This window comes from Bradysia coprophila, unplaced genomic scaffold (assembly GCF_014529535.1).
Source record: "Bradysia coprophila strain Holo2 unplaced genomic scaffold, BU_Bcop_v1 contig_358, whole genome shotgun sequence".
Classification (NCBI taxonomy): Eukaryota; Metazoa; Arthropoda; class Insecta; order Diptera; family Sciaridae; genus Bradysia; species Bradysia coprophila.
Genome location: NW_023503616.1, coordinates 2,703,414 through 2,729,808, shown reverse-complemented (window position 1 = coordinate 2,729,808; position 26,395 = coordinate 2,703,414). Strand labels below are relative to the sequence as shown.

Here is a 26,395-nt window from a genome sequence, read left to right as displayed (position 1 = left end):
CGTTCAATTTAGTTACACTTCTAGTTCATACGACTATATCGGATCTACCTTGGAGTAGGAACAGGTGGGTCTACGCCTTCTGCATCAAATAGACTGCCTTTAGTAATTGAAGCATCTTTTGAAGTGGGTTTTGCGGATTGATTGACACCAGATTGACTCGATCCATTCTGAACGCAAGCTCTTTCATTAATCAGACTATCGTCAATTGATTTACTGCCATTGCGCTGTTTCTCTTTCACATGCAAGATGATGGGCCTGCTATCGCAATCGTTCATTAAAATCAAGTCATTTTTTGCTTCCATAATGACAGGACTTTGAACATCAACTGATTCGGCGGACTGCGTGGACACTAAACTATCCGGTTGTAACAGCTCATCAATGGTTTTTGCATTCGGAAACGCTGCGAAATCATTTTTCCCTCCAATAATTGTCTTGCTTTCGACTAATGCATGCGGTAAGTCAGCACTTCTTCTACCATTCATCGGACCATTCTCCTCATCTTCTATGTCTGAACCTGCCTCCGACAGGTCACTTACCTCATCTGTTGTTTTATCACCGATCAAAGCTTTCACATCCTCCATCGGAGATGGTACCAGCATTCCAATGTCGCTTTTCATTTCATTTTTCAATTTGCGCTTCTTGAACAGCCAGTTTTCTTGCCAATTTCCTTCGGTATCTTTCGAATTTACTGATTGATAATCCTCATCGAAGCTGTCAGAGTCGTGTGCATCGATTCCTGGCAATGGCACTTTATGTTTCTGTATGTAATCGCTCAGATAGGCTTCCTCGTCACTGCCAACGCTACGCGGAGTCTGGGGCGGTGAATCGATTGGTGAGAAGACTGAATTTTCCCGTGACAAATTACCAATGAAATCGGTTGCCTAAAATTCGCAAAAGCATTTTTTGATGAAGAAATTAAAAAAAAAAACGAAATTATGCGTACGGTTAACGACATTGGCTGATCGTTTAAGCTGACTGAATTGCTGCTATCACTTCTCGGTTCATTTGAGCTGCTTGTTGATAAAGTTTCTAATTGAGCTTTCTGCAAAATGCTTTGTACGTTTCCATCAATGTCCGATCCTGAGTGAATTCCTGAACTATTTTCGAATCTTCTTTCGTAGCTGTATGATTCAACTAGCTGAAAAGAGAGACGACACAAATTCGATAATGGACAAATTAGAAAATAAAATGAAGGTTACACTTGTTTTAATAGGTACATTCTCTTTTGGGAAACAGATTTTTTTTTTATCTAACGATCTGATTCAACTTCATTTTCCTTTTTTTTAAAATAGAAGTCTGTGTGCTATGCTCCCGTTACAATCTATTCCGAATTTTATTATTGAAAATATCGACAAAGCGTTCCTCTTTATCAGAATATTGAACTGGTGGAACAAGCCACAAACTGATGTATGTTTGGCCAAAGTAACCAACCGCAGTGAAGAAAATAAATGAAGCCATAAAATAATTTCGTAAACAGTCACAATTGTGATACTAATTTTATGTTACACGCTGTTATATCTATGCATTGCAAAAAAGAATTAGAACAATTAAGTGAACGTTGCTGAATATCAACGCAAACATTCAATTCGGTTCAACAATTGTGCCGAAAATTCATATCTGGACTTATTCTTCCCACAAAATTGTGTGTGACAATATACCCCAGGGTGATATGACTGTGCAGGTGATAATTTCTTGGCAATAATATCGTCTAAAGGATTTTATTATTTCTTTCTGGGGATGTTGATCGCTTTTTTGATCAATAATATCATCTCTGAGTGATAATATTGCCCGGAAATGTTTATTTTCACCTTCTCGGTGATATTACTATTTCGATAGATAGATAGATAGAACATTACCAATACAAAGCCGAACCCTTTTCTTGCTTAAGAACGAGAAAGTTCTGATGTCGATATTACGGTTTCGACGTTCCCTTTTCTTTTTCAATTTAGCTACTCTTAGAATTATCTGTGTCACATACTAACGGTTAAAGAGATAAAACTTTCCCCATATGAAAAGTGACTGTACCTAAATCAGACACAATTTTCTTGTTGAGCCGAAAATAAGGGAGTTTCGGGATTTTTCTCCGGTTGTCGGCCCATTATATGAAAGGTTGTATGCGTATCTGTCGTCAACGGTAGATCTTTGGCACTTTCGCTTGTCACTCCGTTCGGACTAGAACTCGCGAAATTGCCTAAAATCTACCGTCCACAACAGATACGTAAATAACTATTCCAATGAGTTATGTGCGGGTACCTAAGTAGATGTATTGTCTGTATGTTGTTAATAAATTATTTGTCCCGAATTCATACATCGTTTGATACACTCACCAAACTCTGCCAACTCCTAATTGAATTTGATTTTATCAAAAAACATTTCGTCGAATCGTTTAATAAAGTAAATAAAATCACTTTCGTGTCGCATTGTTTAAGATAGTGGGAACTCGATAACATCAACAACAAATCTGCTTAGAAATTCTAACATTTATTTGTTGCAAAAGTTTTATAGACACACCTGCCGAAGTTTTTTAATTTTCTTCCCGTAGTTTGTCGAATATAGGGCAACATCGAGACGCATAATTCGGAAACATTGTATCGCTGAAAACTTTTGTGCTCTGTTCGTTATACGTTTTTATTTACGTTTATGGTATACGGTATACACGTGATAAGCGTAAAGAAACGAAGTCAAAGGTCAAGACAAAAACAAAGAGAAAAGTCCATCGATTTTCTTTAATCTCGTAACTGCAAACGTGTTTTAAGCATATTATAGTGTAACAGGTTCTTGTCATCAATATTTAATTCAAATAACATTTTTGCTGAACTTTTCAGTTTTATTATGAAAGTTAAGATATGGGGCAAAAGTTGAACGTCGACGGAGGCGAATAAGAAAATTTCAATTACATTGCATCGAAGCAGAGTTTACAAGAAACATAGAATTGGAGTTTGAGTTACCTAATACACTTATTATAGACCTATGGTACCTGTATATAACATAACTAATCACAAATGGCAACCTTTTCATGCCGTCGGGTCGAAAATCAACAATACATAAACTACACAAATCGAGAGTAAAACAAAAAATTTCGTTTTCGTGCGACTAATGACTTTGCATCTTGAACACTTGACCTTCTACTTTTTTCTGTAGATAACATAACATAAGATCAGTAGATTACCTACCTTATTCAATACAGCCGTTGCCAACAGTTCTTCATATTTCTTCGGATCAAATTGAGGTAGACTTATTCGTTGTGGTTCTTTAGGTACTCCGCTATGATCGAACAGTTCTGGAATCTTAAACACTTCTTCGATGATTCGTTCAACCAAGTGTTTGAGGTTTGTGTGTGATTGATCAATTGTATCTGTTTCATTTTCGCCAGTTGGTAGACCTAAACGAAAGACGAACGTTCAATTTATACAAAATGAAAATCAGGAATTTTATTATGGAGACAGGGACGATTTTTTGGAATTGAAGGTAATGAAAGGTTCTTTGGTAAATTTTAGCACTACGATTCCCTAAAATAGACCCAGTGAGGAGCTATCAACTGTTATTACTGTATAATGAGCACCAGAGTCGTCTCAAATAACAAAATTCATTTTACAACAAATGAAGTAATATATTTTCAGTCTGTTGAAAATATTTAGACCGACTCAAGTAAAATATTCGATAAATATCCTAATCATATGGTAGCCGTCTGTGAAGGTTTAAGAAGATATGAATAATTCAACACAGTCCAATTGAAATCTAATCTCAAAAATAAGCTATTCTTCTGCGAAAAGCGTTCAGTCACGATAAAAATAACTAAAGTCCCATCCCAGTATAATTCGTGTCAGGTATTCCATAATTCACAAATATACTGAAAAAATATACCAAATGACGTACAGAACATACGTGTAATAATTTTATCTCTTCCAGCTTATAATCTGTTGGAACAAAGGTTAGTGTTGAAGTTACACACCATTCGGTAGAAATAAATCCCTTAATAAATAACATCGATGAATACAACGAAATCTTCTAGCGTTACAATCAAGGTCTCTACGATAAGATAAAACTATGAGTATTGCTGAATGTTGTAAAGTTATGAAAAGAATCTAAAACTAACGCTACAGTATTTTTGTAATCTTCAAGACTTTTACAACATTTTTGTTGTTTTTTTTAATATAAATGGCAAATGATATGGACAGGTAATTTTATCGAGACTTTTTTTCGACATGAAGACCGAAAAAAGCAAAATTACCGTTGTAATTGTAAGCGTTCTGAAGGTGGTATTAAATATTAAATTGATGAGTCATTGGCTTAAAAAAACATTCGTAACTACACTGATAACCGAAAGTGATGGTTTTTCGTTGACTACACACAAATAAAAACGTAAGTTTCTCTGTAGATGATAATTCTAAAATTTATGTCATTAATGCACCAGTGTCGATCAGTTTAGCTTTAATCTTTCAGAAGTTGCTAATATCTTATCGACAGCAACGACAAAAATAAGCGAAGACCTCTCGCTAACGTGGTCTTATAAATCGAAGTGTATACTTATCAGAATGAAGTAACAGATTTTGTATCAAACATTTGTCGGTACCTCGAACATAAGTGAGGTACCAGATTATAATCTTTGTAATCGTTACGCTTGCCGTTGCTGAAGGGTTAAACCGCACTTGAGTCTTCTTTTGTAAATCATGAAAATGGATAGCCTTACACCCATGACTGATGTGAATTTATTTATCTTCCCACATTACCTAAGACAACTTCAATCCAATAAACAAAAGTGTAGAGTATTCCAGCTGCAACAGCATAACATATTGGTAAATACATCCAATCGATATCCATTTTGTATCTCACAAGAAATGATTTTTACGAATTTCAATTACGATTTCAAGCTAAATGTTCCAATAATTCACAAGTAGATTGAATGAAAATATTCTTTTGGCACTCGAGAAATATATTTGTAAGACAATAATGATGCAATTCAATTTACAATTGTGGAATTATTTCCATTGAAATTGTTCAGACATATAAACACACAGCCAATTCGTATCACTTGACCAAATCATGGCAACAACGCCATTGCAATTATTTACTTTTTTATCTACGATTCGGCACTACTTTCATGAATGAAATTACTATAATTTCACGGTCGCACTCAAAAACTACATAATTTCTTACATACACTGCACGCACCGATACTCAATTTGACTAATAACGTGGAAATATCAACGATGTACGAAAAGAAGAGAGCGAAAGAATCAGAAAAAAATAAATTGCCAAGAAGCACAAATTGCCAAAGCTCAACGGTAAATATATTAAGTATACAAAGAGCATATACCATTCATAATACACAATCGATTGATAAGAGCTTGTAATCAACAAATATTTCTACATTTTATCAACTAATGAGTTGGTGATAATATTTTTTTGTTTTTCAAACATTTCACACATTGAAACGAATTGTGCGCAACATATTCATTTCGTTTTCATTTCGGGTACGATACGGATGCCAAAACTAATTAATGTTGCTAATGTGTTGCAACTAATTTAACTAAACAAAAATTGACAATAAAAATTCGGAAAGAAAACAAAAATTTCTTCGTTAAAACAGTTACTTAGCTAGCGAAATACGTTTTACTCACTGGTATCGATAGTTTATATCTAAACGATAATATGTGATTGCTGCACTTGAACTTTAGTCAATGATTGACCATGTTCACTACTTAGTTGAAACCTGCATTATTAACTGCAATTGCTTGAGCTGCATTTTTTTTTTCAATTTCAATGCGTCGTAACCTTGCATGGACTATAAGGTCTTATGCATTTTTTATTCAGTTAATTCAAAATGAGTCTAAACAGTTTAAAGTTCAACCTTTTCAATGGAGATAAATGGAACTTCTTTACAGCCAGAAGCAAGTTGACTTACAATTTAGAAACGGTGAATCGTTCTCTCACTCCTCATGTCCAGTAGTGAATTTTCATTTTCAGAAATTTTCATTTAATGAGTCAGAGATAGTGAGCTCATGAGTCCTCACAAAAAAAGAAAATCAACGTTCAAAGTATAAAGACCAAAGACGTCTACCTTCATTGAGTCAGGTCATTGCGCACTCTTTTTTGGGGGGTCTGACAAAAGCATGCTGCCATACATTTCAATGTATGAAAAACAGCGTGCAGAGGGGGAAGAAGGGTCTAAAAATCATAGATTTTGGCATGCGCACTATTTGAATGACCCCTAAGTTTCACATCGTCAGATAATTGTTCGACATCTCTTCTAACCAATAATCTCTATCTTTGACCTATATTCGAAAGCATGAATGCGGAAGTAGGTGTTAAGAGTGTGTACTTTACCACTCGCGTACGCGAAGAAGAACGTGACTACATTTGAACGTACACTTGTATAATATTGTCAATCTCTAAGTTTAAATCGAATTAAAATGACTAAAGGATGCAACAAGAACCAAAGCTATTCCCTTACGGAGAAAGTTTATAATTTCTTGTTTAACATTGTGAACAAAGTGTATTTTAACCGCTCGCGTGAGCTTCAATGTAGCCGGTACATTTTACGCGTTATATGAAAAATCGAAACTTTTTTGGTCCTATAGATTTGAAAAGAAAAAATTATTTGTTAGAACAACACTCTTTGTACTGTCGCATGTTAGAAACCCATTCAACCTTTCCTTCTGTTATTCATTTAGTAAGGTGCTGAAACAGTTATGCATCGAAAAGCGTGTGGTTAATTTGTTCCAATTAAACAGAACATTCATTTCAGGTCGTGCAATAAAGTTGACACGCGAGTTATTGCTACCGATTTATTTCTGGAACTTTGTTGTAGTATCTTCAGTCGATCTCTACTACAGCATCTTCATAAATGCAATCTCAAGAAAACTTATTCTTTTGCTTAAATTTAGGTTATGGTTTTACGTGCAAACGTGTACTATAAAAGAAATCGATGCTACGTGCTTTCACATTAAGTGTTGCTGAAGGTGCAAACTCACCGAATAACATATGACGAATCGATAATTCCAGATTATACAACTTTTTACTTAATTTCGAATGATAATTTGAAAATAGATTTAAATCTGAAAGCAGTTTGGAAGGATTTTTGGTTTAAATTTTTTTCTGTTCACTCAGAGACAATTGGTCCATATCCTAAATCGATATGTGATAAATGACTTACATTCTTTGTTCTCAAATAGCTGGCCAACTGGTGCATTATCTATAGTCCCACCGACTAAAGTCGACACCAGTTCTTCAACGAATTCACGCACTTTTTCCCGTTGTTCCAATGGTATTAACGGTGCACTATCTGTAATGGAATTTTCAATCAATATCCATCAACCACTCGTATGGTAATAATGCAATCTCACCATCGTTGCTTGACCAGACAATTTTACTGTGATCCTCATTGTCTTTGCCCTGCAATAATCTCTCATTTAATTGTGATATCAACCAATCGCATGCCGAACTGGAACCATGCAAATAACTTCGACAAAGTTTGCAGTTCCAAACTTTTGACTTATCGCTCCATATGGCACAATGAAGATTCTTGCAGATAGGCGACTGCTTACAAGTATCACAAGTCACAAAGTCGGACGTCTTGTCCAGATTTATTGGAACATTGCACACGAGACATTTATTTATAGTCTGTTCGGCAATCGTTCGTTTGGTGATTTTGCTGTGGAAGAAATTTTTGATGAATTATTGAGTGGTAGGACGAGTATTGTGACCTTAAAAGTAAAGGAAATTTAATGCATGACAGTTTATATCCATTATCATGGTAGTTTAAAACGCAATTAGAAGAGGACCCTAGTGACAAGCTACAAGCTGTTTCACCAGCTGATACAATAACCAAACACTCTGCTTATTCGTCTTTATATGGGTTTCAGAGTCACACGTACACACATGGAAGTAGAAGAGCATTTTAAGTATACATAAGATTGTGATTGGCTGGGTGGACCAGCTGAAACAACAGCTGAGGTAGACTTACACACAAATTCGGTTGACAATATCTGTAAGACAATTCAAGGGATTGATGCGAATTCTTCGCAATTGCAGCAACGCACATTAGTCAGAGCTTGTTATTTATTTCTGTCGTCATTATATACATAACAGATGTACAGCACGTAACAATCTCACTTATGTTATTTATAAAAACATTCGACTTCATTCGTTTTCATTATGATCATTCTAAGAAATTGAATGAACGATAATAATCTCGTACAACAGTTCTACTACACGTCTACACCTAGTAATAATGCCTCATTGACCATAAATTTTCATTTATACAAACAATTCATTCATACACATATCACTGCCTTGCATACTGACCCAAATGATAATACGTTTTACCATCGAAACAATTCTACAAAAACTTCCGATCGCCGACCCACCACTCTTTCAATGAAACCCAAATGAAGAAAACTTGTATACCAGAAAGACGTCGTTGACGATACTGTGTTTATTTCGTGTTGCACACTCATATTTGCATCGTTCAGTGAGGTTTACTTTTACTTTTTATAACACACCAATTAACTCGCAATTCGGTCTAAGCTTGGTTATGATTGTGAGAGATTGTACGAAAGATGTTTTATCAAATTGTGCTGTGTGATATACACCTATCATCGCATTGAATCAAACTGAAATTTTGGAGATAAGTATTGATCTCTAATCAAACTCAGTTGTTGTGTTCTCAGAGTGTGCAAATATCAGAAGTTCGTTTTGTATACATATAAATGTAAGTGTAGCATAACGCTGATTGCATAAGCTAAAAAAGAAACAACCAAAAAATTGCATAATCACATTAAAAATGTAAAAAAAAAGTTCGACTTGTTTTCTATATATGTTGCGTTGATGATTTCGAAAATTGTTGTTGTTTATAAACAATCCGCATGGTTCATATGTACAACACTTTGAAACATGACTAGTGAAAATAGTACGAAAACGAGTTATATTATTTAAAACTTGTTAAAGAAGAAAAAAAAAACTATTAATTCATCTTCGAACCGCCAATCTTATTCGAATCGTTCCGTGTTAACATTACTAAATGTGGTACCTGTTCGCTATGTTGAAATTCGGAATGGTTAAAACAATATCAACATCAATGGAACCACCATTTGGAATATCTGTCAGCAACGGACCGAATGCTCAATCAAATCTGTGTGTTTTTATGGTATTGTTTATGGTATGTGCAATTGAAGTGGTGTTCATTAAAATTGTGACGGCAGTGAATGATATCGATGACAATAGACTGTACCGAAACAATTTACATGATAGAAATAACAATAATGAACTGTATCCGGATTTTTCGTAGAGTGAATGTGATTGAAGTCGATGGTGGCAGCTAGTGTGCTAGTGGCATTTAAGCATTTAGTCATAATATTGATATCTTTCCTGGTTCTATAACTATTTTGTGGGAGTGACGTAATTGGAATATTATCATGAACGTTCATTACTAAAACAAGAACTCATTAATTATAGGACTGGTATTACCAACAAAAAAATTAAAATTCAATTCTTTCGTTATTTTCAAATCTCTAAGGACTACTTTTGTTTGAGTAGCAGGGAAAATAAATAAAATTATATTTATACAAATTAACAGACCTAAGCGCGCCATATTTCAATGGCAATATCCAAAAATGTAAATGAACTTTGTACGAATAAATAAATTATATTTGAATTTATAACTCATATTCGAGGAATAATTGGTTTTTGTGGTATAATTTGGGCAGATTTATTCTGTGATTTATTTGAGAAGACGGTAACAATGGTGTGACACTATTCACGCTCACATATATTTTTTGTCAAAGTGTCTGGGGGGGGGGGGGGTGGACGGTACTGTGTATTTGTCCGATCAAACCTCTTGCATCTGTTGTCGACAGCGTCAACAAAAACAAACGATGAACTCTGGCTAATGTGTTCTTACATGATAAGAACAAATGATAAAACTTATGAAGTAACAGATTTTCGAAGAATGGTATTGAAAATAGTTAGACGAAAACAAGTAATAGACCTGGCAATTATACTGTCGGTGTTGTTGCGTCTGTGAAAGGCAAATAAAAACCACGCTTTAAAAGGGATTCTTTTGAAAAACAGCCTAATAAATCGGACGTATTTTCTTGTGGAATTTTTTACATGGACCTAGAAAGGACTTCGACCCTAGAAACTAAAACCGCTTTCAAAAAAATTGTTCGAAGCTTGTGTGGCTGATGAAAGGTGATAAAAAAAAAACTTGCACTTTTCTTACAAAAATTTCTCGTTACTTGTACTTTTGAGCCGAATGGTGTTAAAATTATCTTTCAAATGATACCCCACACGACCATGTACGTTTTGTGTACATCGAAAAATTTCTGTAAGAACAGTGTAAGTCTTCGGTTGAAAAGATTTTAAGAGAAAAGATAGATGTTAAAACCAATAAGTCCATATTCGGCTCAATAGTACATGTGACATCTAATGACACCCCACACGACTCTCTACGGCTCGTATAACTGGAGATTTTTTTGTAAGAAAAGTGCAAGTTTTCGTTTTTTGATCACCTTTCACCAGCCGATCTGAATCCGAAAAAAATTACCTGACATTTTCGGATTCGGATCGGATTCATTTTAGATTTATCCGATCCGAACCGACGAATTCGGATTGTCTATTTTCGGATTCGGATCGGATCGGATATTTTTCGGATTGACTTCGGATCACATTGTATTACTGTATTATAAAGTTTATTGCGTTCAAATTCAATTTACAAAAGAAAGGTCAATATTCCAAAATAAAATACAAAAAGGAAATGAATGTCATTACAATTATTATTTTACCACGACTTCATAAGCAAGAACTATTTACTCTAAAGATTTTGTATCGAGGTCGGGCTGCTAGCAAATTTAGGGCGATGGAAAACGAAATTTCTATTTTCATGTTTGTTGTGAAAAATAAGTAAATATTATACGTCAGATAACTCACCTGAGACAATTAGACATAATTTAAAGACATTAATTTGTAATATTTATTTGTAAGTTTCGTTATCCATGGTCCTAAATTTGCTAGCAGCCCGACCGCGACCGTGATGCAAAATTTTTAGGCTAAATAGCTTCCTGTGAATCATACATGGCATATTTGGTATCATTGGAAAGCTTACACTTCAGGCTCACTTCTACAAGGCATGTCGTGTTGAAATATGTCAAATGTACCAAAAGAGACCACTTTCAAAATTTTGCTATTGTCATTCGAAAGGGCACAATAACCCCGTCTAGAATCGCTATTACAGTGCGGTTCGTCGGGGAGACATTACCACGAGAAGAAGGTAAATTTCGATTTTCAGCTTTTATTGCTCTGCGACCAAGTGACCGAGAGCAATAATTTTTACATGGTTGATCTTAGAATTTGTCCCTCTACCGATTCCAGTTTCAAACACTGGTCCAGCAACTTCCACGGGGTCAGGGGACGATATTCCTAGTTCTCAGAAACGGCTCAGTGATTGCGATTGCAGCATGTTCCGTTGAATAGTACACTCCTTCCCTAACTCAGCTATGAAAAGAATCAAGATGGAAGTGGACATGTTTATTAAAAATTCGATCAGCCCCACCGTGCGTTTTTTTATTCGTATTATTCTACTGACAGAGATTGTTTCATTATTTTCGATACACCGCTTCCAAGGAACAATCGAAGATCTACATGCTGTAACGTTGTACGCTATAAATTGGCTAAATAATTTGAATGTTGACATTTAGAGTGAAGATGTTTGAGAAGATTCGATAAAGATTCAAAGATTTGTGTTTTGTATTTTCTAGTCATTTTGAAATAAATACAAATTATTTTCAGATAGATTTTTTCTAGAAAGTGTCCTAATTGGCCACATTTACTTCTACAATATAAGGAATTTTCCTCGAACTCATAAAAAATAGCCTGAGTTTTCGTATGATATACGCCTACCTAGATGTTCCGTAGCGAAATTATATGTCTTGTTTCATTTAAAAAAATTAAATTGCTCCAATATACCACTTACCGTTTTGCACACGTAAACTGCCACTTTTGTATCTACGCTACTCTTGCTGTTATTCTTGATTTCTCTGATTTGCCATTTGATTAGCATACGAAATGAGAGAAACCAGTAAAACGGAAAATAACAGCAAGAACGGCTCAGATACGAATGTGGCACTATTTACGTGTGCTAAACAGTGACAAAATAACGATTCGCTTATTTGATTACTAAACCTGAATTGATAAGGTGATTCAATTTTTCCATTTCAGTGCAAACACACACTAAATGTGATAAATTCAATTTCTGTACCTTCTACAATAAAATGTAGATTCTGTAGCCAGAACATAATTGAATTCCATTCTGCCCTCACACAGAATTTCATATGAGATGTGTAATCAGTTTATTTCATCCCGTGTTGATGATGTTCGTTAAATATTTATGGAAAAATTTTCGCACATATTAATTCCGACTTAATCCATAACGCTGTAGTCAGTTAATTACAAATTTTAAGTGCTCCATCTCTCATAATTTTTTTACATAAAAATCTGTTCTTCATTTTATATTCATGTCAATCTCTTGGGACGAACTCTTTACAACTTTTACAACCAACCAACACATGGTAATCACCTATATATTTTCTAATTATGCAAATTACAATATGATGATAACAAGAACGACACTAATTTGTTCGGTAACTACAACTTCACTATCATCGACGAGCGTTCTATTTATAAATTAATCGTAACAGTCTGTGTTTAACAATCATCCCGACAATCATTTTTATTCACATCACTTATAGCTATAGCACAGCCATTAACATCCTTCAACATCCGAATATTCTGTTGAACGAGAATTTCGTTACAGATGCTTTAATATCGTTTAGAGTAATGTGCTTTAAATTATGCAACTAATCCAATCAACTGCACTTAATTGAACGTTGGAAAATTGGATAATAAATAAGACGGTTTTAGTACTCAACTCAACTTAATATTCAGCACAATGAATTACACCTAGGTACATACAATATTAATTCTTCGTTGAGTAAATAACACACACATAATTCGTCACAGTTTCAATAACTAATCCATCTCTTTGATGGGATTATTGTAGCGACGCGACACGACAATCAGAAAATTGTAACAGCGTTTTTGCAGCGAAAATTGTAACGCGATGTAACATGTTCAATTGACTGGAGAGCGACTGTTTTGAAATTTTATGTGAAATTGTCTAAAATTGTATATTCAAGAACAAAAACTGACAAAACAGGCCACACTCACGTACACATATATGTCTCTAAAGGTAAAAATAAAATAAATAAAATTAATGTTTGAGCATCGTATTCCGATGGCTTATTTCATTTCCATGCAAGTAACGTGTTTATAACTTCCGTTTTGTCGTTTTGGACGTTACGGTTGAACGAGCGTAGTCGTATCATACGGTTACATATATAATTTCATTGTCTTTGTATAACATGGGTAATTCAAACCTTATGCTATACATCAGTCGTATGCTTCTAGATATATAAGTGAACTGGAAGGTTTACATTCAAAATTCTGATAGGGATGGTAATATACAAAGCAATTTTGTTATACATTATTGTTACCGTTCAACCATACCATATGACAAGACAGGGTAATATTGTCAGTTTTTTAAACATGTTCCCGTTTCGTAATATGCTCTCTACATTTATTGACCTTGCAACATTTTTTTAGAGTTTTGTGTCTAGCCGTTTCTAAAAACGCTAAGCTTCCTAAATTGGTATATTTCGATAGTGAGTGTCTTTCATTGAATCATTAAAATTTAACAACAGTTTTTTATTGGCATATAATGTTCACTGAACGCAATGAGTCAGGCAGGTATTTTTGACTGATAAAAGAGTCACATTTTCGGTATATTGCCAAATAAACGCTCAAGATTCAATTCATAAGCTCAATACGTTCATAGGTTACGTAACGATGTATAGAGACGAAGAGTTCTAGGATATTTGCGACATAGTGTACAGCAATCAGTGTAAACCTTACACAAGTATGAACTATGATAATTTAGAAAACATATGTCATTCGTTGAAAGATATTGTTCACTTGAGATGTAACTCTGGCATCAGCAAAAAGCTTGGTCATGTTTACAAACAACCACTTAGACAGTTAGAATCTATTTAATTGGAAAATTTACACGACATAATGAATGAGAGAGCGTTAGTGTTCGCGTGTTAGGGGAGGAGGATGAGGTGTTCATTTTCACGTTAGGCATTTAATGGAACGGTCACTTACACTCAATTTACTGTCTATCAAAATAACTTAAAAGATTAAATGAAATCACACATCTTCTTCTTTCAATTTTTTATGCTCTAACAGTTTTTGGATATTGGTTTAAAAAGAAACTTTTGAATCGACTACTTTCTATTTCTACAAATTGATGATGAACCGGCAATCGCTTGCATATAAAGATCCGATCTGTTACTTCTTTTGTTTAAAGTTTCGAGTTATGTTTGATATCAGTCACTTGATTTGTTTTAACATAAATTCTATTGTAAGTGTAAACGAACAGTAGCTATCGTTCATTATTGACGTCGTTGTCAATAACGAATGATAAGCCTTTTACAAAAGGTTAGCGCACACACACCACCCATAAATTTTTTCAGGCTGACCGGTTGACTGAAATTTATAGCAGTCAGATTCACCAATAACGAAATTTTTCAGCTGCACACAAAAATTGTAATGCATACACTTTTCTCTCATGATGTTGCTACTTGTAACAATAAATAATGTCGTCCAACACAAAAAAGTGTATATCTTTATCTGGCTTCAGTACGTAAACATTCTGCTCAGCGAGATAAATTCCGATGAAAAAGTGAAAAGCTCTACGAAATGCATAACAATATTTGAACTGACATAACAGTATGTATATTTATGTACAGTACAATGTACATAACATTCGAACGAAAATCAATTCGAAAACATTTTGCACACACACATCACTTTTGAATCAATTCTGTGGGTTTATTCGAGTGTGAAGTGAGTGATAGAAGAAGTTTTTTTATTACCTTGATGGTGTAAGATATGCGTTTATTTTTATATCATATGATAATGTGACATTGTAAGAAATCCCTGACAATGATGTGATGACTAAATCATTTCTTTTAGCTGAATGGACGAAGGGAGACATTTTTGAACGCTACACGTTTCTTCAAATTTTGGAATCGACCTCAGAGTCTTGATATGAATGATTGCCGACGCCTAGTGAGAAGAGACACAAGAGAATTTTCGAATACTGATTCAAACTTCCTATGTGGATTTTCCAGTGGATTTTTTTAATATGTGCCCAGAAAGGTATTCGACCCTTGAAGACAAAACCACTTTCAAAAAAATTCTTATAAGCTTGTGTAGGAGGTGATCAGAAACCGAAAATATGCCATTTTCTTACTGAAATGTTTAAGTGCTAATATTTCTTCGTAGATGCTGCCAAACTTCCGTAAGACCCTATTTGCCCTAAAACAAGATAAAGTTACCCTACCTTACTAATGAAACCCCACACGACCCAGTACGGCTTGTGTAACTGGAGAAATTTCTGTAAGAAAAGTGCACGTTTTCGATTTTTGATCAACTTCCACTAGCCAATCGAAGAATTTTTTTGAAAATGGTTTTGGTTTTTCAAAAGAGGCCCTCATAGGCCAAAGTGGGTGAAACGAAAATTTGTCGAAGTTATCAAAAGTTATCGAAACTTGGAATTACGAATCAGGACCCCGCATTGGATTTGCGTTGGTTTTATTGCTCGATCAACCATCTCTTGTGAAGTTGAAGGTCAACACACGTGATGGAGAAAAATATAAAAAATATAGTGCTGAGTCACGTTGTTGATTCTTAAATATATTGATAAATTTTGTTGTTTCATCCAATCGTATGTCACCGGTAAACTCACAGGTTATATATTAGAATGTCCAACGATTCTATAGTTTCTATGATTTTCCTTTACTTGTGATTACAGAACTTAGATTAAAATAAAAAATTTGTTTAAGATTACCTAAAGAGCTGTGCACCCTTGCGAATCAACAAGATGGTGGTTATCCCTCCAATTATAACACCCACTGTTAAAGTCAAATTATTTCGTATGGTGCATGTATCCAACATTTTGTTTGCGTTTTATTGTTCGTTTTCGTGTTACTGTTCGGATTTATTTCAAGCGAAATGAATGATAGAGTTAGTCATTAACGAGCATCTTTATCAGTTTCCTTCTAGGATCAACAAACGCAGCTGAATAAGCACTGATCATAAATTACACCGCAGTATCTCCACAAAGATCATGTGACTAATGAACGAAATATAGTTTTACCGTTGGAAAATTTTCCAAATGCTCCACCATTTGAAAGTGGCAAATTGCGAAAATCATTTATCACAGCGCGAATACAATAACTCACATCTACACAGCTTCACTATAAATTTATTGGCAAATGTCTTAGCACCTGACTTCAGTGGTATGGCTGGGTAAATGGCACAATTTATTACACCGCAATGTTGTTATCAACGTCAATTTCTTATTCATCGATGTAATAAATCAATTTTGGTTGATTTCTAACAATCGATTGAATCAAATCACGGACAAAGTTAAACAAATCTAAAATTCGGTTTTAGCACCGTATCGTTGTACATTCATCGTCAAACTTTTTAATAAAAATTCTTAAAAAGCACAGAGACTGTAACGTTAAACACCGCACAAATTCCTGGTCGTCTCACAAACATCACAAATCTTAAAAGCAAATTACTGCTTTAATTAAGTACACATTTTTCCCGTCTTTCCACTCATGTCTCACAACAATTGTACATACATATATTGCACAAGCAGATTTGATAAATAATATTGTCTGATTGCGACTATCACGAGAAAATATTTTTAAACTTTTATAGGCTTTTGGAGTCGTATATAGCATGAATACACCAATTTGTAAGGTAACAATATAAAGGTAGAAGGTGGTGTGGTACATATACACGATTTCTTTATAACATACTAAAATATTATTGTATTCGAGCACGTTGTAAACGACAATAAATATACACCGAATATACCAGTTTCTATTAGAGGAGTGTTGATAATTATGAAAATTGTAGCATGGTTGTTTTTTGTGTTTCGTTTAACTTATTTGATAAGGTTTCTTATTGTGTATGGTGCAGCAAAATTATTTTTTATAAATCGGAATCAGTGTCTCAAAGTATTATATAAATACATGGGGGATAGAGTTTTATTGAGGTATAATATGGCATGCTTTCAGAGGATAGGCCTTGTGACATCAGTAATCCATCAAATCGATAAAGTGCAATCACTTATTGGTTTAATAATTTTGCGATAGTATAGAAATTGCAATCCAATTGATTATTCAAGAGATAATACAAAAAAAAATGTAAATATTAGAGAAAAGAAATTTGAACCTTAAATTAAGGTAACTATATTTGGAAGGAAGAATTCGAGTGTACTCTAAAAGTAAGTCATTTGATTTACACTTCGCTACATACTTCAATTTACTTAATTATTTTTAATTTGCTTTTTCACATTATTTTTAAATGTCCCAAAACCAGAAAATAATGAATTCTTATCAGTTGAAATCGTCTGGAACAACTAATTTCAACCAAAACGTTTTACCGCACTAGTGCGTAAAGAATAGAAAAATCCAATCGCACTACTGGTAAAAAGTCATTCAATATCGACATAACATGCGAAATGTTGACATTTCGAAACCAACTTATAATTATGCAACTCTCTCCGAAATTGGTATGTTGACGATTTGAAAGTTTATGTACCGAGCCGACGGCGAAATAATCATTTTAGATAGTGGGCCATACGCCGAAAAAAGATTCATCGAGATAAAGAGTTTTGCACTAGATGTATAAATGTGCGATTATCGTTCTAGGCAGATAAAATAGGATTTTACAATTATATTTCAGCAGTGCGTTAAAGTTATGACCTCAACATTCAACACCACTAACGTCTATCGGAGTACTCATCTGTTATTGGCATCGATTACAAAAATAAACGATTGGCTAAAGTTCTCTCATATAGGCAAAGGTTTAACTAAGGAAGTAATAGATTTTGTCAATGCACTGAAAAAATACAAGGACGATAATGTAAACAAGAAGCAACAGATTATAATCGCTTTTATGGCAACGAAGTAATAGATTCGACAATTTTACATATTTAGAAATTGCGACGCCAGAATAAAGTATCTGTATCTGTAGCGATGGTAATGTATAAGAAGATGTAACGGATCTTTTTGAACTATAGGTCGTTTAAGACAGTCCTAATACCTGGTCACTGGTTGAAGAAATGGGATAACCCATTCATGTAAACCATGAATGACCGATACTGTTGAGTGACATGTAATGCACAATACATAGACCATAGTATGCCAACGATAATGTTTTTCTTCAAAGGTCAAAACAACAAGATTTTCCAGTAATGAGTTCTCTCGGTTCTCCCCTCAACGAAAGCTACTTCACATCAAGTTCAGTTACGATGTAAAGGTATGTATCAATGATATAACATGTTGTTTGTTTGCCGATCACCTGGCTGCTTAAAGAAATCTGCTATCGAAGACTCTAGAAACGGTTTTGCAGAAAATAATTACAAGAGTTGACACCTAAAACACTCAAGCAATTAATCACAAGTGCTTCCGTAGCACAACAATAGCAATAAAATTAGTTACCTTAATCTCTTACGCATTGACTGATGCTCTGCACTATGCTGGCACAAACATTCCAAAATTTTACGATATTCAGCTAGCTGAAGTTTGACTTTCATTGCGGTATCTTCGATACTCTCACCATATTTATAAAAATGATAAACACGTCCGTCATCGGGAATTTCTTCGTCGTTTTCATAAATCACTGACAGATTTAGAACACTTTCCACGTCTTTCGACATATTCGGTTTGTAATTTATCTGCAAACATTATGACGACTGTTAAAAATTTACACGCTAAATTAAATATTGGATTTGTTTATATTGCACTGCAATAATTTTTTTAAATTTTGGGAGAGAGAAATGACAGATTTTACATAAGCTACGATGACCGTTCAACCAACAACTAATAAACAATTTGAAATTTTGTAGTTATTAGGCTGTCTCTTTGTAACAGTAACGGGCCGAAATTTTATTGAAATATTTTTTTTTTCTGTTTCGGTATAACAATACAATCAAATACCACACCATTTATTTCAAATTCATATCGGAAATTGTAATTGAAATATTTATCACGTAAGTGTTAATAGGTAACATGAGTAATTAATATTGGTGAGTTAAGACTGGTCGGAGTTGTAATTGTTTTTTTTTGACTTTGCTTCAAACAAACTTTTTTTTATGACACTACGGTACAGTGACAGTGCTAACAGCTGTAATGGCACGAAGTTCAAAATATAATTTCTGTAAGTTCACCGAGGGTAATACAGAAAACAAATGCATTGAGGATAATGAATAACTATTATTAACACATAATCTCTAATAAAGTGGTTTTTTCGAATGTCCACAACATCTGTTCGGCTTTCAGACAATTTTTCAATACGCGAATATAGAAACGTTTGATACATTAGGGTAATTGGCAACTTCACGCACCAAATCGATTGATCATTTCCGGAATGTTTAAATTTTTCGTAGTAATGATGACTACGTCTTGCGCCAAATATACGGAAAAATAGCTCAGTGTGTTTACTGGACAGGTCTATCGACTTGAATGGAAAAGTTTGAGAATTTAACTTTTGCTACAAAATTGTTTCCCCCACACTGTTAATACGTTCGTTGGAGAGGTTTGTCGACTTGAACCCTTAAACGATTTTTTCGAATTTGACTTTTGTTACTAAGTGACACTTTGTTTTATTTTTAAAATTAGTTATCTCATGTATGAACGTCTTAAAAATCGTTCGATAGTTATGTTGATAATTCTTATCATTTTAAGCACAAAACGATGGTACGCAGAAATGATGCTCATTTCCGTAAAATTGATTACTATAGCCTTGGTGATTGACTTCTCCTAGGACCACCAAAATCTCATTTATACTTGACAATGACAACAGTTTCCTCAATCTTCTCTATCTTATTTACTCCACCCTTCGCCGACGACCTGGCCAACTATATATAACAGAAATCATAGGTATGACAATTACATGCTCTTATCATGTCGCCTTTCCTCAAACAGAAAACCTTCACATAAATTTGCAATGATTTTAGATTAAACAAAAATTTGAAAAATGTAGAAAATTTCTGTTATCGACGTAATCATCGACTGATTGATATGCTTGAAAGCATACCAAAGAAACACCTTCGTTTCGCTTCAATGAAGAAAGTGGTCGATCTACTTTTATTTAAACGATCTGTATATTCGTCGAAACTGAGGATATTGGTTGTGTTTACACGTTTCAGCTTTAAGTGCATTATTAAGTATTTTATCAAAATACTAGTTCAACTTATGGATGGTATTGGTTACTGCTTACAAAATGTTTCAGAAACGATAACATTTTCGTTTTCTGTTCAACTGCTTTTATGTTGTCTACACGTTTTGATGATCCATATGCACATTCTAATGGGCTTCCTTCTTCTTCACTTTGTTAAAAATCAATCGATTTTTCAATTATTCACAACGATTTAAATTTTCACAACTATTTCCAGTCAAAAAAACAAAACTTTTATTTTTCAAGCGAAAACAATTTAAAATGGTTGTATGCAAAAAAAAAGTTTCTTATCAAATCTTATCAGTAAATCTTAGTAATAAAAGGCAAACGTACATAATGTAGGGGGTACTCAATTCAATTATCTAGAGCGTATATATGTTGCATTAAGTCAGAAAAACTTTTTTATTTCTACAAGAACGTAAAATGGAAACGGTTCTTTGTTTGTTCCTATTTCATTAATAAATAATCATTCGCAGACGATTGTTTAACTACACTCACGGAATTTTGAAAGCCGACACATTTTCTGTTTCGTGGTTTACTGTTTTTCTTTTCGTGAATTTTGCATGTATTTTTATATGCAGAAATCAGAAACTCAAGTAAAACACAGAAACAGAAAAAGTGTTGGTTTCCAAAATTCCGTGTGTGTAGTATATTGCCCCTCACAACAGGTTTACTTAAAACATTTTTTTTTTAAATAATTGTGTTAATGAAGATATCTTAAGCACATAACTTGATTAAGAAAGGGCGTTACTGTTTCCAGAAAAAACATTCGACATAACTAAGTGTTGTCTAATCTTATATCCGGGAAATCCATCAAAGACTGCAACAGTAAGAGCTAATCGGTTTTTTTTACGTCGCTATTGATACTACTTCACATTGTTGTTCATAAAAGACTATCTTTTGTACTGAAAGCTTCAATGCTCATCCACATCTATATTACATCTATGAAACCGAATAGACATCATAACCAATTCAGTCACTTAAGAGGCACCGGCACTTAGCTAAGATTCGTGGTCGGAATTGCGGTCGTACATTTTTCAAAAAGGATTCTGATGAAAGATATTAACAAAAATGAAATACGAAACACGCAAATGTAGGCTACAATTTTAGCTAAGTGCCGGTGCCTCTTAAATGAGATTCAAACTAAAAAATTTCAACTCATTTCTAAATTCTTGTATTATTTTATTTGCCTTAATGTAGACTATACCAATAACAATTGGAGTCTTCGATATAATCAACAAAAAAAAATTCGGGCAGAGGTGTATTCTGTTGCGAGACGCGGACATAAACACAACAACAAATGATAAATAATGTGTATCGTTTCACTATAATATAACAAGTACGATGTTGTATCACTTCCATAAGATATCTTCTCTTGTCGAATAATTGATGATCAAGACATTAAATAAATTGTTACTTTACTTCATGCATAACAAATCACATCTCGTATCTCATTTTCATAAATATTAATAACGAAACACAGTGATTTATATAGAAATGTAAATGTGCATAAAAGTTCTAAAAAAAGACTGTCCCTCTTGAAAACAGTACGATATGGTTTTTGCGATGCTCTGTATCTTCAGATGTATAAACCCCGAAAAAAGAAATAATTTTTTTTGTAATGAATGTGTATGGAAATGTAATGTAAAAAGACATATCTTCATCCTTGAATACACACATACGATGTTAGCATAGAGAACATATTCTTCAGTTTTATGCCGCTAAAAGGAAGACGAAATTTATATTTTATATGTATAAGCATATACTTAGTTGTACCGTCGTTTATAGTTAATGCGACAGCAGCGAAAAGCGTTTTTTTTATTAAACAAAGGAATATACGGAACTCAATTTAAAATGTTTGTAATTGAGCTAAATGAAAGTACCATCAGTGCCGCAAACATTTTTTAAAATTTGAGGAAAAAGTCTTTTTGGGGAAATTCTATAAGAGGGAAATAAATATGTGGCTGCTGTAAAACAAAGCATTCACCAGAAATACTTGTTGTAGTGAGGTAGAAAAAAACGTACAAAAGATACGGTGATTTTCAACTAAAAATAATGTCAATGGATTTATCCTTTACAAAAGTAGATGTTGTATACACGATAAAATAGCTCAATTACAGATTTTTTTCACCTGCTGTCGTAAGAAGTAGTAGAGGCTGGGGATATTCATCTGTTAACGACATCAATAACAGATATAAGCAATGACCCCTCATTAATGTGATCTTTTATAGCGAAAAGTAAGTCAAAACCAACGAAGTAAAAGATCTAGCCCTTACAAATAAAAATAGATAGAATGGAACTAGGCGTTTAAAATTGACCGATCATCTGTTAACGACAGCAATGACAGATGTAAGTAATGATCTCTGATCAATGGGATCTTTTATAGTGATAGTATGTCAAAACTAGCGAAGTAAAAGATTTTCTCTACAATGGTTGAAAAAAACTCGTATCAAATGAAGTAATAGACTCGATAATTATATAGGTGATTCTGACCCTTCATAGAAAGGCTCATCGAAAGGTTGATAATTCAAAAATTTCCGAATATGTGTTAAAAAGGAAGTCACAGATGTGCAGAAAATGTTTCTTGTGCATTAGAAATGTTATTATTCCATCAAATCTATGTAAGTCAACACAGTTTACATTTCCGTCAACCACTTCACGAAGTTCTTACGCAAAATCTAGTTTGAAAAATGATATAATTAACAACGAAGTTAACTACTTTGAAAACCCAAATTTGTTTATTCAATGAAAAATTATTCATACGAACGAAGATAATAACACCGATTTCTGTACCATTGCCCCGAACTCTCAACTCAAATTAAATAACGGAGATAGATTTAAGAGAGTAATAAAAACGTGTATGGAATTCCCATTCATTCATTTCGACGAACCAGTTTTGTTTATACGGAAAAAAATGATTCAAATTTAATACACATTGTCTATGATTGTGAGATTCGGATCGGAGAAGAGCACGTATTCAATTTTATAAACAATCGTTCTCCAGTAGCGCCAAATTATTTTATTCGAAGGGGACACAAACGTTCATTTATCTCGCATTCATACCCAACAAACGAAAAATATTTTCAAATTCAATTCGAAACGATGTCTGAAAGCTTCCCGACGAGCCAAGTTCATGTAGTTACATGATGAGAAGAAAATCATGCGCATTATCATCAGCGATAACACATTTTACTAGGTCATACCGACCGTTTCATTGCGTCTAACATACAAAGCATGACGTGAATTGTGAAGAGCTTTTATATGATACTCAGGACCAAGCTCCCCATTAAAACATCTCAGATAATAATTCAGTTCTGTGTACATTGTTCAATCAGTCGGACGAAAATAATTTTCGGGAATTTTGTTTGTTGCACGTGCATGATTTATTTGTGCAAATTCGAATGTGTATAAGCGAATCATAAAATTCAATGTTGATAACTGGAGATCGAGCATTTAAGTGATGGTAGGCAAATATTAAAATAGAAAATAATTTGAAGCATACGTGGATGTGGATTTTATGTTTTTCATTTTGTTTTAACGCGAGTGCCTTATGTTATTTTATGATGATTTGATTTTGAGTTTGTTTGATAACAGAGAGCTAATGTGAATGTTATCATAGAGAAAGATGACAACACATTGCTATTCATGCTATTGGATGTAAAATGTAAACTGAGTCGGAACATAAATATTGTTAACAACAATAAGTACGACAAAAGGGTAAAGGAAGTGCTAGCATTTTATATTTAAATTTAAAATCCGTGAATTGTAAGGCTAACATAACAGAAATGCATAAAATCAATACACTTTTAGTATAGCAGAGAAACACGTTCCTATCGAAGATGTTATATTCTGTTTGTTGATACTCTCTTCAAGACTCTTAATGGTTACGTACGGTGGGTGCTAGGAATATAAATTAAATTTTAACGATAATGGATTTTAGTTCGGAAGTGATGTAGCTTAATGGTGCTACGGTTTCAACGAGAATTTTTTTTCCAATGTGTATGGAATATTGTTAAAATGTAACCTTTTGTTTACCTTTTATTTTTTTGTTAAAACAAGTGCTATCAGCGATCCATCTATGTTTGAATCACACATACACTTAGTAGATGTGTGTAAATTTGTTTTTAATTTGAGTATTTAATGTTTACTTTTGATTAATAAATATGCAAAAGTGTATGGCCTCGTACGGAAACTGTGAAAGTATTACGACTTTAGTTTTATTTAGTAATTTTAACCTTATCGAAACGTCAAAATAATTTAATCTATTACTTCATATGTGGAAATTATCTTCTAGGATTTTATACAAATCTATTACTTCAAAACGTTTATCATGCATTTAGATATATAAGACAATACTAGCCAGATCTCATCGCTTAATCTTGTCGCGTTGGTCGATAGCAGATGACCCTTTCGATAGGGTCGTACTTCGCGTAAGGTGTTTTCAATGTTACAATTGTAACCTTTACAGAGAACTTTCCCTTTAAAATAATCCAGAAAGATTGTACATCATAAAAAGGACCGTTGCTATTCACACGACCTTCGTCCTACGAATTATATATCTAAAAAGTACGGTATTATGTTATACTATCCCTCAAACGAATTTCTTTTGATCACAACATCATAAGGTAAATTATTCAAGCAGATAATTCAGAAATTTACATCAATAATTTGTAAAATTGTGTTCGAATTCGAATTCCCAATAAAACTCCTCTTCAATTACCTGACTGATTCGTTGCCATATAATATACGTGATTTTCAAGTTACATATTGAGCATACGTGAACAACGTGATAGATTTTTTTTGTTTATCGTGAATTTTTATGAGAAGTTCAGAACGAAACCAGAGTTTTAAATACTGAAAACTCCATGAAATATTGATGTGGAATATGTAGTACACTTTTGAGTTATGTTCGTGGTGTAGTTCGCTAGTTACGAGCACGTCTTGGAAATAAAATTACTTAAAGGACTTTTGAGTATCAAACCAAATTTAGAGATGAATCTTGAGAGTTCCTTTCTTTCATTACAATTTTCTAAGTATTGATGTGGATATGGCTTTGGAGGTTACCATATGAAAAATAATAAGGTGGTTGTTTAATTACCCACTTAGCAATTACTGAATGGAAATGATTACGCACTTATTTTCTCGCTCATCACACGTAATTCGCTGGCAGAGACATTTCGGCGAATGATTATTTATTTTGTGACTCATTTCTACAATCTGAATATTAATAGATATAAAGGAGGCGCAGCTGGTACTCTGTGCACAAAAGAATAATTTCATAAATAAGTTGATAACAATGAGACGTTGAACCAGTTGAATGTACGAACAAGATTATAGTAATACTTTGTTGGTCGTTTATATATTAAAAATAGAAACTATAACAACCGTTCAAATTTATCATCAACGTTATGTTTACTTTGCGACAAAAAAATTCAATTACCCGAAAACTCGATTTATCTACGATGTAAAAAATATAGTCCACACAAGGCAAATCGACTTTGTATACGCAAAAGTGTATAGACGAGACCTTTATGAAGAAATAGTATTTATAACACTCCATCATATAATCGAAATGTGTATTATATTTCAATGCTAAAATTTCTTTGATAATTATTCTATTCGTTTTCATTCCCCAACGAAGCAACATTCATACATGCGTGAAAACAATTTTGTTTATTAACAACTTTGTCTTTGTTCACAATCGCAATTAATTACATTTAAATGGTCTGATATTTGATAACGAATGTGAACAGCGATAAGCCGTACAGTGTGTATGCAATTAATCAAACATAATGTCAATATGATACTGTAACGATGTGTAAAATTGAAATTTTTCTGTTTCTACCTGTACAAGTAGACCCTACACATTTTACGAGGGACGATCTTAGTATCTGATATTTCTGATACCAGTTCAGTAAATCGTTGTCTTGTTATTTGTGATGTAGAATATTTTGTTTGCAGTAAGTTGTTTTGAAAAGGCTCAAGGAAAATTGTCACTTTGAATTTATGAGGGTTGAAA

The 26,395-nt window shown here is 33.6% G+C and overlaps 2 protein-coding genes across 9 annotated transcripts in view; one reads left to right on the top strand and one right to left on the bottom strand.

Annotated features, from left to right (window-relative positions):
* LOC119081716 overlaps positions 1-20,457 on the bottom strand; it is a 28,903-nt gene extending 8,446 nt beyond the window's left edge. For 2 of the 6 annotated variants that reach the window (XM_037190834.1, XM_037190840.1), the window contains exons 1-8: positions 20,419-20,457; positions 18,639-18,874; positions 7,347-7,654; positions 7,157-7,285; positions 6,975-7,058; positions 3,174-3,382; positions 944-1,138; positions 49-881 (exon numbers count right to left, since the gene is read on the bottom strand). In XM_037190834.1, coding sequence (XP_037046729.1) covers positions 49-881; positions 944-1,138; positions 3,174-3,382; positions 6,975-7,058; positions 7,157-7,285; positions 7,347-7,654; positions 18,639-18,874; positions 20,419-20,442 — 2,018 coding nt within the window. In that variant the 5' untranslated portion in view covers positions 20,443-20,457. Of the gene's footprint in view, positions 1-48; positions 882-943; positions 1,139-3,173; positions 3,383-4,730; positions 5,296-6,974; positions 7,059-7,156; positions 7,286-7,346; positions 7,655-12,256; positions 12,322-15,967; positions 16,781-18,638; positions 18,875-20,418 lie in introns of those variants that run through there. The other 4 variants (XM_037190835.1, XM_037190836.1, XM_037190838.1 and 1 more) reach the window with 4 other exon arrangements.
* Positions 20,458-23,673: 3,216 nt separating this feature from the next.
* Positions 23,674-26,395, top strand: part of LOC119081769 (feline leukemia virus subgroup C receptor-related protein 2) — a 32,712-nt gene continuing 29,990 nt past the window's right edge. The window contains exon 1 of one of the 3 annotated variants that reach the window (XM_037190964.1): positions 23,674-23,839. The gene's annotated coding sequence lies outside the window, so the exon portion shown is untranslated. Of the gene's footprint in view, positions 23,840-23,938; positions 24,094-26,224; positions 26,337-26,395 lie in introns of those variants that run through there. The other 2 variants (XM_037190966.1, XM_037190965.1) reach the window with 2 other exon arrangements.